At 40.1% G+C, this 10,651-nt stretch overlaps 1 protein-coding gene across 22 annotated transcripts in view; it reads left to right on the forward strand.

Moving 5' to 3' along the window:
• LOC122549365 (band 4.1-like protein 3) overlaps nucleotides 1-10,651 on the forward strand; it is a 288,912-nt gene that overhangs the window by 204,853 nt on the left and 73,408 nt on the right. For all 22 annotated transcript variants that reach the window (XM_043689068.1, XM_043689063.1, XM_043689072.1 and 19 more), the window contains exons 7-8: nucleotides 6,777-6,995; nucleotides 9,663-9,750. In XM_043689068.1, coding sequence (XP_043545003.1) covers nucleotides 6,777-6,995; nucleotides 9,663-9,750 — 307 coding nt within the window. The remainder of the gene's footprint in view (nucleotides 1-6,776; nucleotides 6,996-9,662; nucleotides 9,751-10,651) is intronic.

A 10,651-nucleotide genomic window follows, 5' to 3' on the forward strand; every position in this document is an offset into this window, starting at 1 on the left:
CACCCCAAGCATGTACTACTTCCACCACTAAAGTCCAATACTGCATTATGTATCATGTGTAAAATGGACTTGAGCAATTTGCGAAGGCTTCTTTGATGGCATCCCCAAAGTCTCTGTCCTGTAGCCCATACCTGAATAATTAAATTACTAGTACTCTCCCTTGCTGCCTGACAGTGTGCTTCCAATATGGTCTGTTCTTGTGTCACATACTGTCTGCTTCATTAGGTTTAGAGGTTTTTTTGTATATTTGATTCTTTTCAAAAGAATTCTTCAGTAATAACACAATTTTCCTTTTAATAGACAACCAAAGCTCCTTGGCACTTGATTTATATTTATGGGTGGGTGTTAATTCTTGCAAGGGTTTTTCCCGCAGAAATGAGTGAACATGACTGTGCAACTCCCAGCCTTTGAAAAATGTTGTCATTTCACTGCATTGCAGTTGAATTCCACAGTGTTGTCAGCGAATACAGATTATTCATTCTATGCCATTACCTTCCACTCCTGTCGCCTCGACATTGTGCTGATGTAAGCAGCTTTGGATAAGCGAAAAGTGCTGAAAGAGTTTGCATTATTCTCATAGTGTCTAATTAGAGGATAAGGATGTGGTAGTTACCGTGTTTAAGCCCAGCTTATATTAAAAAATCGACAAAAGTACATGGTCAGGATTCTCTACCTTTGTATTTATCAGCTGCAGACCTTTCACTGTAATGAGCAGAGACTCATGAGATCAGAAGGAGAAAACTTGACCTAATATATCTCTTAAAAATTGGGGCATCATTTCAGGTTCAAAATGCAAGGTTGTCAGCTTTTAAATAAATATTCTGAATTTATTTTATAGTTGTGTTGGTCCCAAGGATCTGAATGGATAAAATTATTCTCTTGGTTTTTATCCATGGCACTGCTGATTTCCGAAATTCTACTTTAGAAAGCTAATTATTAGGAAAACTGATTGCAGTAAGAACCTGTATCATATTAGAAAAAAAACCATCAGCTCATATGGCTCACCTCAATACATCAGTGGATTTATTCAGGGATTAACTGAATCATACATAAGGAAGACTTCAGGTTAACTCCAAGTGCATGTTGAATTCAGCTGGGCTACTACAATAGCAGTGTAATTGAACTGTCTTCTCCTGAGCTACAGGATAGGGAATATCAGGTCTTTACGTTCCTGCAAAGACCCCGTGTGTGAAGTGCATGCTGTATGGTTCAGGTAATTACAAAATCTACCCCAGGGTAAAATGGCTGCGCCTTTTTGTTTTTTTGTTCATGGCATATGGGCATTATTGGCTGCCCAGCATTTATTGCCCATCCTTGGTTGCCCTGGAGAAGGCAGCAGTAAGATGACATCTTGAATCATTACTGTCAGTTTGGTTTAGGTAGAATCACAATGCCGTTAGGGAGCGCATTCCATGATTTTGGCCCAATGGCAATTAAAGAATGGAGATGTATTTCTACATCAGGATGGTCAGAACAAATGTTTGTAGCTGTAGTCTTGCAATATATCTGTTGCCCTTGACCTTCTGGAAGTAGTGATTGTGGGTTTGGAAGGTACAATCTAAAGAGTCTTTGTGAATTTCTGCAGTGCATCCTCACTGATACACACTGCTGCTGCTGAGTGTCATGGGAGGTGGGAATGAATGTTTGTAGATGTGATGCCAATCAAAGCAAGCTGCTTAATCATGGATGGTGTCAAGTTTGAGTGTTGTTAAAGCTGTAGTGATCCAAATAAGTGGGGGTATTCCATCACACTTCAGACTTGTGCCTTGTAGATGGTGAACAAGCTTTGGGGAGTCTGGTGTGTGGCTCACTGCAGGATTGCTAGCCTCTGACCTGCTCTTGTAACCAAAATATTTATATGATGCATCCAGTTCAGTTTCTAGTCCATTGTAACCCCAGGATGTTGATGATGTGGGGAATCATGTGATAGTAATGTCATGGAATGTCCAGGGGCAATGGTTAGACTCTCTGTTGTTGGAGATGGTCATTACCTGCCACTTGTGTGGTGCAAATGTTGCTTTCCATTTTTGAGCCCAAACTTGGATCTTATCGAGATCCTGCAGCACTTGGATATGAATTGTTCAGTGTTTGAAAAGTCAAAACTGGTGCTGAACATTACGCACTCAGTGAATATTCTCACTGCTGACCTTACGAGGGAGAGGCGGTCATTGATGAAGCAACTGAAGGTGGTTGGGTCTGGGTCTGGCTCTGAGGAGCTCCTGCAAAGAGATTCTTTTGCGACAGGCCTGACTCCGAACCAGTGGGGGAGTTCCCATTGATTGCAGTTTTGCCAGAGCTCCTTGATGCCAAACTCAGATCACTACCCAAACTCTGGGGAAAATGGCACAGGATAAATAAGGTCAAGGTATTAAATGGATAGCTTTAGGATTGGTGTGAGTGGAATTGTTTCAGTTGATGGCACAAAGTACTGGATTAGAAAGCAGTCGTTTCAGTGGGATGTGTTTCACCTGAACTGTACTGGCACCATTGTTCTAGATTTGGAGATGCTGGTGTTGGACTGGGGTGTATAAAGTTAAAAATCGCACAACACCAGGTTATAGTCCAACGGGTTTAATTGGAAGCACACTAGCTTTCGGAGCACTGCTCCTTCACATGATGAAGGAGCAGTGCTCCAAAAGCTAGTGCTTCCACTTAAACCCATTGTTCTAGTGAATTGAATAGCTTAGGCTGGAGAGAGGACTTTAACTTCCCTCACATATGTGTTACCTTGTTGGTTCTGCACTGAATCTTCTGACAGTTATCATAAGCCAACTTTCTCTAGTTTATTAACTTTTATATCCTGTGGCATCCTGGGTACATTTACTTAAGATGAGCAATCTTTTTTCCTAAAAAAAAAATCCAGTGTTAATGGGAGTTGTCTTCCTTAATGACCTCATTTGTTTGTTACTGCTTTACCCTGCAGTTGCATTTTTTAACATACCTGAGCTAGATTTTGCCTTTAATTATTAAATTACCTCTTTCTACATTGAGTACTTTAATTTTTTTTTATTAGCATTTCTTTAAATTTTTTGTGCACAGAACTACATGGTGCCCATTAGCAAGATGATCTACTAAAACTGTTCATCATTTCTCTTCAATTCTGAAGAATCATATTGGAATCAATGTTAATTCTGTTTCTTTTTCCACAGATCTTGTCTGGCCAGCTGAGTTCTTTGAGCACTTTCTGCATTTATTATTTTGATTTTCGTTCCTTGATGAGATGGGTACACATCAGCAATTCTTCTCCTTTATTTATGCTTTTCCTACTCTACACTAACGTAAAGAAAGTCTCCTAATTTTACTGTTTTGCTTTTAACATTCCATTAAAATTCATTGATGTGCCTGATGATAGGCTGGAATGAATCCAAAGTGTAAACTATAATTCGGTTGCATTTAGTTTAGCGATAGAAAGGGATAGGTATATGCCACAGGGCAAGAGTTATAGTTGGGGGAAGGGCAATTATAATGTGATTAAGCAAAACTTAAGAGGCATAGAATGGGGCAGCAAAGTGCAGAGGATGGAGACATTCGAAATGTGGAGCTGGTTTAAGGAACAGCTATTACATGTCTTTGATAGGTATATCCTGGTCAGGCAAGGAAGAAGTGATAAGGTAAGGGAACCACAGTTTACTGAAGGAATTGTATCTCTTGTCAAGGAGAAGATGGAGGCTTATGTGACATTGAGGCGAGATGGTTCAGATGAGGCAATGGAGAGTTACAGAGTAGCTAAGAAGGATTTAAAGACCGAGTTAAAAGAGCAAGGAGGGGACATGAGCAGCCCTTTAGTAGAATAATGGAGAACCCCAAAGCTTTCTATAGACATGTAAGGAATAAAAGGATGACAAGGGTAGGAATAGGATCAGTCAAAAACAGAAGTGAGAAGTTGTGTGTGGACTCTGTGGAGATCAGAGAGATGCTAAATGAATATTTCTAATCTGTTTTCACTGAGGAAAAGGAGAATATTGTAGAGGAGAAGACTGAGATATGGGCTATTAGACTTGAAAGGTTTGAGATTATGTTATCAATTCTAGAAGGTGTGAAAGTGGATAAGTCCACTGGCTGGATGGGATTTTTCTGAGAATTCTCTGGAAAGCTAGGAAGGATATGGCCAAGCCTTTGGCCTTGATCTTTGAGTCATCATTGTCTACAGGTTTAGTACCAGAGGCCTGGAGGATTGCAAATGTTGTGCCCTTGTTCAAGAAGGGCAGTAGAGATGACCCAGGTAATTATGGACTAGTGAGGCTTACGTCCCTTGTTGGAAAGGATTATAAGAGGTAGAATTTGTGAACATCGAGCAGGTAACAATTCAATTGGAAATAGTCAACATGGTTTCGTCAAGGGCAGATCGTGTCTCAGGAACCTCATTGAGTTTTTGTGAAGGTGACCAAGCATGTGGATGAGGATAGGGCAGTTGACGTGGTGTACATGGACTTCAGTAAAGCCTTTGATAAGGTTCCACATGGTAGGCTACTGGAGAAAATGCAGAAACATGGGATTGAAGGTGGTTTAGCAGTTTGGATTAGAAACTGGCTTTCTGTAAGAAGTCAACGAGTGGTGGTTGATGGAAAATATTCAGCCTGGAGTCCGGTTACTAGTGGTGTGCCACCAGGATCTGTTTTGGGACCACTGCTGTTTGTCATTTTTATAAAACGTCTTGGACACAGGCATAAGTGGATGGATTAGTAAGTTTCTAGATGATACTAAAGTCGGTGGAGTGGTGGACAGTGTGGAAGAATGTTGCAGGTTGTAGGGAGACTTGGGTAAACTGCAGAACTGGACTGAAGAATGGCAAATGGAGTTCAATGCAGCTAAATATGAGATAATTCACTTTGGGAAGAATAACAGAAACGCAGAATACTGGATCAATAGAAAGATTCTTGGTAGTATGGATGTGCAGTGGGATCTTGGTGTCCATGTACATAGATCCCTGAAAGTTACCACTCAGGTTGATAGTGCTGTTAAGAAGATATATGGTGTGTTAGGTTTTATTGGTAGAGGGATTGAGTTCCGGAGCCACATCCGAAGGATGTGGATGCATTGGAAAAGTTGGAGAGGCAATTTACTAGGATGTTGTCTGATCTGAAGTGAAGTTCTTTATTAGGAAAGGCTGAGGGACTTGGGTCTGCTCTCATTGAAGAGAAGAAGGCTAAGAGGTGATTTAATAGTCATACAACATGATCGGAGGATTAGATAGGGTGGACAGTGAGTTATGACATCTGCTTGTGGGGGGGAGGGGCATAGCTGCAAATTGAAGGGTGATAGATTTAAGACGGACATTAGAGGCAGGTTCTTCACTCAGAGTGGTAAGGGCGTGGAATACCCTGCTTGCCAATGTAATTAACTCAGCCACATTAGGGATATTTAAACAGTCCTTGGATAAGCATATGGATGATGGTGGGATAGTGTATGGGGGTGGGCTTAGATTAGTTCACAGGTCGTCGCAACATCGAGGGCCGAAGGGCCTGTTCTGTGCTGTATTTTTCTATGTTCTATGATTTTGGCATCAGTTTGCAATACCATGACTGAAGTCAAATAATTACTAAGGATGGTTTGGAGATGCCGGTGTTGGACTGCAGTGTACAAAGTTAAAAATCACACAACACCAGGTTATAGTCCAATAGGTTTAATTGGAAGCATTAGCTTTAGGAGCGCTGCTCCTTCATCAGGGCGCTCCGAAAGCTAGTGCTTCCAATTAAACCTGTTGGGCTATGACCTAGTATTGTGTGATTTTTAACAAATTACTAAGGAGGAATTCCTGATGAAGGGCTTATCCCCAAAACATTGATTCTCTTGCTGTTTGGATGTTGCCTGACCTGCTGTGCTTTTCCAGGACCACACTCTCAACTCTCTAGCCTTATTGTCAAGTATAAGAAAATTTATCTTCCAAACGTGATTTTGAAACAAAAATATTCTCAAAAAAAGCCATGTCAGCTAGCCTTTTGAAAGCCACTACTTAGAAATAGTTTCTTGGGTTGTCTGATGTGATGTTTCAGTGCTCACCATTTGGATTTTATTATTCACAGCGCGACTTTATTGAGTAATGTGATATATTTCAGGCACTAGAAAGTGGTCACAGAGTTAGAACTTCTTTAGCTTTCAATTTACTCCTTCAAAAAAAAAATGTCAGAATGGGATTCCCCTGACTTTTCTTTTATTCTGTGTGTGTTATGTCAGTTGATTAGATTAGATTCTCTACAGTGTGGAAACAGGCCCTTCGGCCCAACAAGTCCACGCCAATCCTCCGAAGAGTTACCCACCCACACCCATTCCACTCTGACTAATGCACCTAGCACTATGGGCAATTTAGCATGGCTAGTTCACCTGACCTGCACATCTTTGGATTGTGGGTGGAAACCAGAGCACCCGGAGGAAACCCACGCAGACGGGGAGAATGTGCAAACTCCACACAGACAGTCACCCGAGGCTGGAATCGAACCCGGGTCTCTGGTGCTGTGAAGCGACAGTGCTAACCACTGAGCCACCGTGCCGCCCAAAAGTGTGTCTGAATTAATTTCAGGCCATGACAAGTATTTAAATCAAATCTTGCACATCACTTATTTATTTTTGTCTAGACTATAGCGATTATTGGTTGCATTTTGAATATGGTTTGGTTAAGTGCAGCTTAGGCTAGGAATGAGTTTTCAAGTTTACGAGTGGTGATTTTAAAAAAAAAAAAACTTCTTAACCCTGTGAATGCTTTCAAGAGTTAAATTTTATGAAAAGTGCCATGGTTTTGATAGGTCTCAAGTTTCGATGTGTTCTTTTTCTCAATGTAGGTATTACCTGTGTCTGCAGCTGCGTGACGATATTGTTTCTGGACGATTGCCATGTTCTTTTGCCACGCATGTATTGCTTGGTTCTTACACTGTTCAGGCAGAACTTGGGGACTACGACCCAGATGAATATGGCACTGATTACATCAGTGAGTTTCGCTTTGCTCCAAATGAAACTAAGGAACTGGAAGAAAAAGTGATAGAACTGCACAAAAGCCACAAGTACGTGCATTGTGTGTGTCTCCAACTGTCAGATTTGGTGTTTGTGTTGAACTGTTGCTTTTATTTTGATCTGTGAATTATGAGGAAAGATTGGACAGCCTCTGCTTGTTTTCGTGGGCAATAAGAATAGTGAAGGGTGATTTGATTGAAGTTTATAAAATCATGAATAGCCTTGACACAGTGCATGTCAAAATGATGTTTCCTCTTTTGGTTGAGTCCAGAGTTTGTGGGTGCTGATTTTAAACTTAGAGGTCAACCTTTTAGACAGAGATCAAGACAAATGTATTTCTCTAAAGGTTATGCAACCTTGAAACATTTCATCTTGGAAGGCAGTGGAGCTGGCAGAGATAGATAGGGCAATCTAAGATTATCAGGGTAGATGGGACTGTCACATTTGGAACACAAATAGATCAGCCATGATCTTACTGAATGGTGGAGCAGGCATGAAGGGCTGGATGGCCTGTTTCCCTTAATTCAGGTGTTAATTTATTCACAAATCCCCAAACTTAAATGCCTCAACATTTCTGGATTGACTTCGAGCAACTTGGCTGTTGATGATGTTTATTATATTAGCTAAATCAGGTAATACTGAACATTTCTAACTGCTCAGGAACTGAAAATTAAATTGTAACTTTGAAATTTTAGCTTTCAGCAGCATTTGATCTCTAATCAGCAATGGAAATTTGACTTAGACTTCCTTAAGTCTGCGTGAAAAGAACGATGACACATTATTAACTTTCATGTCATCAGGTTAAATGCCTCTTTTTATACACTTGCCTTTGCTCATATGCTGTTTTGTCTGCTGTGCAAACTGTCATCGTTACCTTTTTTTAAAAAGTTTCATTCGCAGGATGTGGGCATCATTGGCATGTCCAGTATTTATTGTCATCACAAGTTGCCCCGAGGGTAGATAAGAGTCAACCACATTGCTGGGGAAAAAAAAATCAAGTTTTGAGCTATCCATTTCTCGCAAATAACGAATCATCTTTTAACTTCCCCTTCCTCATTAATATTCTCCCAGCTCTCTGCTCACCTCTTCTGAAATCCTTCCCCTCTGATGCTTCCAGGCTTGCTGTTGCCTGTGTCATAACCCTGAGAAAGCTCCGACTAAACTCATAAATGGCATCATTTGAGAGTGTGTTCGCAGTGTGCTATCATCCCTGTGCTCTTAGACTTTTTTGCATCATTTGGCATAGTCAACCATTCTCAAACACCATCTCCTCTATGTTCCATCTTTGTTGGACTGTCCATAATTGCTTTCAAGCCTGTCGAACAAATCACAGCCAATACTCCCCCAAAAATGCCAGATCTTTCTCAAAAAGACCTATACCTGACCACTTTCTCTTCTTCACTTATATACTGTCTGTCTTTCGTAGGCGTGTTATTAACTTCATGAGTGTGCTAATGACATTTGATCTATTCTAATTCCATGAACACACTTCTGATGCACATTATCTTCTCCAAAAATACTTCATTTAATGAATTGCAACTTCCTTCAGCTAAGTTGGCAATGCTAAAGCCAACATCTGCACTGACCATTATAATCTGTATACCTGCTATATGTCACTCTTCATGTAAATAAGTATATGCAAAGTCTTACCATTCTGCTGCATTCTGAGCTGACCTTCACTAGGATGGTTTCATTCTATCCCCATGGTATCAACCACTTCAGTTCACGCAATGTTTAGGCTTTCTTTGCGTGCGTGGTAGCAGCTAAATTTCTGAAAGAAATTGAAATAAAGCATAATTAAAATCCTAGCAAACCCTTAAAACATATATAAAAAAAAGAATTTTATAGGTGAATAAAAAAGACTGAAATATATCAACAGTTTTTCCATTTTTAAAATCCGTTTTATATTGTGCGTGCACATGTGCATTTAAAAAGAATAAATCAGTAGTGAGCATGTGTAGTCAGAATTTATCATTGGTTAGTGTCAGTAGATACTTTGAACAGCACTTTCAAGTTGAGTGTCATCTGGCAACTTTTGAAATGATACCACTTTCTGTCATTAACACGTATACCAAGAAAAACAGAAACTTAGTACTTATAACTTTAGGAACTCCACTGCATGGCTTTTTAAAATTTGCTTTTGCAATGTACAAAAATGATTAAATGTCACTGTTTCTTGTTTGTATATTTTTCTTTTGAAATTCATTTCACTCTTTAATAATTCTCAATTAAGAAACTTTATGCTTCTCTCCCTAAACTGGAAGCATGCAACGTATACTGCACTAATTACACCACAGCTATATGATAGGTCCATCGTTTTCTGCTATGCAGTATCGTAGTTGGGTTAAGCAGAGACTGATTTTTTTTGCTGACAGTATGTTGCCAGGTAATCCATAATATATTTGTATTTCAAAACATGCAACTCACATGCTTGGTCTTCTGGGTGCAGAGTATTCTCTCAGTTAGGAATAGCTTAATAACAAAACTGACATTTCCTTTTGTAAAAAATCATTTTGTGCATGAGTCTTTATATCCTTCACAAAATATTTCAACTGATTACTTCAGAGAAAGTCACAGACAGTTCGTTGGTTAGTTTAGACGGCAATGTTTGGGAGGATTTAGCTTGCTTGTTTTGAAGTGGAGTTTTGAAAGCTTTCCAAATATTCAAGTTGAGATGAGGATGGAGTGAAAATCTTGTTTCTGCTTCTACATTTTAGGGGTATGACACCAGCTGAAGCAGAGATGCATTTCTTGGAGAATGCCAAAAAGCTGTCCATGTATGGAGTTGACCTACATCATGCCAAGGTATTTCTTGAACACGTGAACAATGTAGATTTTGTCCCAGAATACATGTCCATAAGAATGAAAGAGTTGATTTCCTGTTGGAAAATGTTCCTTTTGTTTTGAAGTAAAAATATGTGCCCCTCAATAATGACTAAAGCATTTGGGAACCAGGTTCTTGAGAGAGAATTTTATGCCAGCTGATATGAAACCTTTTCTAGTTTTCAATTGTATCATGATGAAAAATAGCAGGATTTATCAAGAAAAGGTTAAGAAACAAGACTAAATAGTGCTTGTAATCAGTTAGATAACGTATTGGGTGTACTGATATACAAATGAATAGATCAGCAAATGTTTATTTTGTTCTCCAGCTGAAGTAACAAATCACAGAAACTCAATGACTGCAATTAATCTTCTATTCCTATCTGACAATTTATCTCAAAAACAATATGGAACTCATCTGGGTTAAGTATTGAATATCAAGATATTTCCTGTTGATATTCCTCTGCTGTGTAAAACTGTGCACTTGGCTGAAACTTTCACACTAAGATAAAAGATAGGGAGGAGGGACTTGGGGGAGGGGTGTTGGAAATGCAATAGGTGGAAGGAGGTTAAGGTGAGGGTGATAGGCCGGGGTGGGGGTGGAGAGGTCCGGAAGAAGATTGCAGGTTAGGAAGGTGGTGCTGAGTTCAAGGGTTGGGAGTGAGACAAGGTGGGGGGAGGGGAAATGAGAAAACTGGAGAAATCTGAGTTCATCCCTTGTGGTTGGAGAGTTCATAGGCGGAAGATGTGTCGCTCTTCCTCCAGCCATCGTGTTGCTATGGTCTGGGGATGGAGGAGTCCAAGGACCTGCATGTCCTTGGTGGAGTGGGAGGGGGAGTTGAAGTGTTGAGCCACGGGGTGGTTGGGTTGGTTGGTCCGGGTG

This window comes from Chiloscyllium plagiosum, chromosome 4 (assembly GCF_004010195.1).
Source record: "Chiloscyllium plagiosum isolate BGI_BamShark_2017 chromosome 4, ASM401019v2, whole genome shotgun sequence".
Taxonomy (NCBI): Eukaryota; Metazoa; Chordata; class Chondrichthyes; order Orectolobiformes; family Hemiscylliidae; genus Chiloscyllium; species Chiloscyllium plagiosum.